The sequence below is a fragment of the Arachis ipaensis genome, chromosome B08 (assembly GCF_000816755.2).
Source record: "Arachis ipaensis cultivar K30076 chromosome B08, Araip1.1, whole genome shotgun sequence".
NCBI lineage: Eukaryota > Viridiplantae > Streptophyta > Magnoliopsida > Fabales > Fabaceae > Arachis > Arachis ipaensis.
Window position 1 is genome coordinate 83,619,328 of NC_029792.2, and position 1,076 is coordinate 83,620,403.

Genomic DNA, 1,076 nt, shown 5'->3' on the forward strand with positions numbered 1-1,076 from the left:
TTTCATTAATTTTATTTTTAAGAGTTTTAGATTTTTTCTTATATCAAATATTGACAATAATATTAGTTGTTCTATATTAATTTCCAAGACTTTCTGAATTACTATTTGATATGGTAAGTTAAATATAAAACTAAAAAACATAAAATAAATAAAAGTGAATATAAACAACAATTTAATCCATAGTTATAACTTAAATGCGTAAAAATTGAAATACCAACATAAACACAGAACAGTATAAAAGTATAGATTGAGGTGAATTTTAATCTAAACCTCTATATAATTTTTCCGTGTTTTCACACATACATGAATGATTTTGCGATTATACAAAATTAATTAAAGAGTTAACAGAATCAATTTTTCTTTTTAATTTGCACGAAATATAATAATATTTGGAAATAGCAAAAAATTATGACTTACTTGGCAACCCCTCATTAGGCTTTTCCAGAGGAGGATTAGCTGATCTTTGTCCTTCATCTTTTTCTTCCATGAATAATAACTCAGAAGCTAAGGATGTGAATGCTATTTTTTTTAACGATTGCTTAGCGATGAAAGTTATATATATCTCAAGCTTGAACCTTAAGGATGAAGGAATAATAACGTAACTGAAGAATATATATATGAAATGGCGGTGTTAAACGTTGCCACCTCTTTTTTGGACATTTGTGTTGATGAGACAAAAAATGTAGACTTTTCCAATGTCTCTCATTGATTTTGTCGTGCCGCGTCATCTTACTTTGGATTGATTAAAATTCTTTTGTTTGTTTTTGCCATCCTTAATAGGAAACCATAGTATAGATATAGATAGATATTAATTTTGCATAGTTGCATGCATGTAGGTAGATGCATTGATTAAGTTGCTTGCCCTTTTACCTTTGTCCTTTGATTGTGATTAGCATGAGGACATGCTAGTGTTTAAGTGTGAGAGAATCGATAAATCTATATTTGACAATAAATTTTAGATTGAATTGAGTGGATTTCATCATATAAACCCACATTTATTCACCTAAATAGTATACTTTTGTGTTCTCTTTGTAAATTGTGCCTAATTGTGAAAACATGCTATTTTGTGCCTAATT

The 1,076-nt window shown here is 28.1% G+C and overlaps 1 protein-coding gene across 1 annotated transcript in view; it reads right to left on the bottom strand.

The window, feature by feature from the left end:
• The window catches only part of LOC107612221 (subtilisin inhibitor CLSI-I), a 2,989-nt gene extending 2,309 nt beyond the window's left edge, over positions 1–680 (bottom strand). Inside the window, exon 1 of the mRNA XM_016314025.2 lies at positions 418–680. Coding sequence (XP_016169511.1) covers positions 418–487 — 70 coding nt within the window. The 5' untranslated portion in view covers positions 488–680. The remainder of the gene's footprint in view (positions 1–417) is intronic.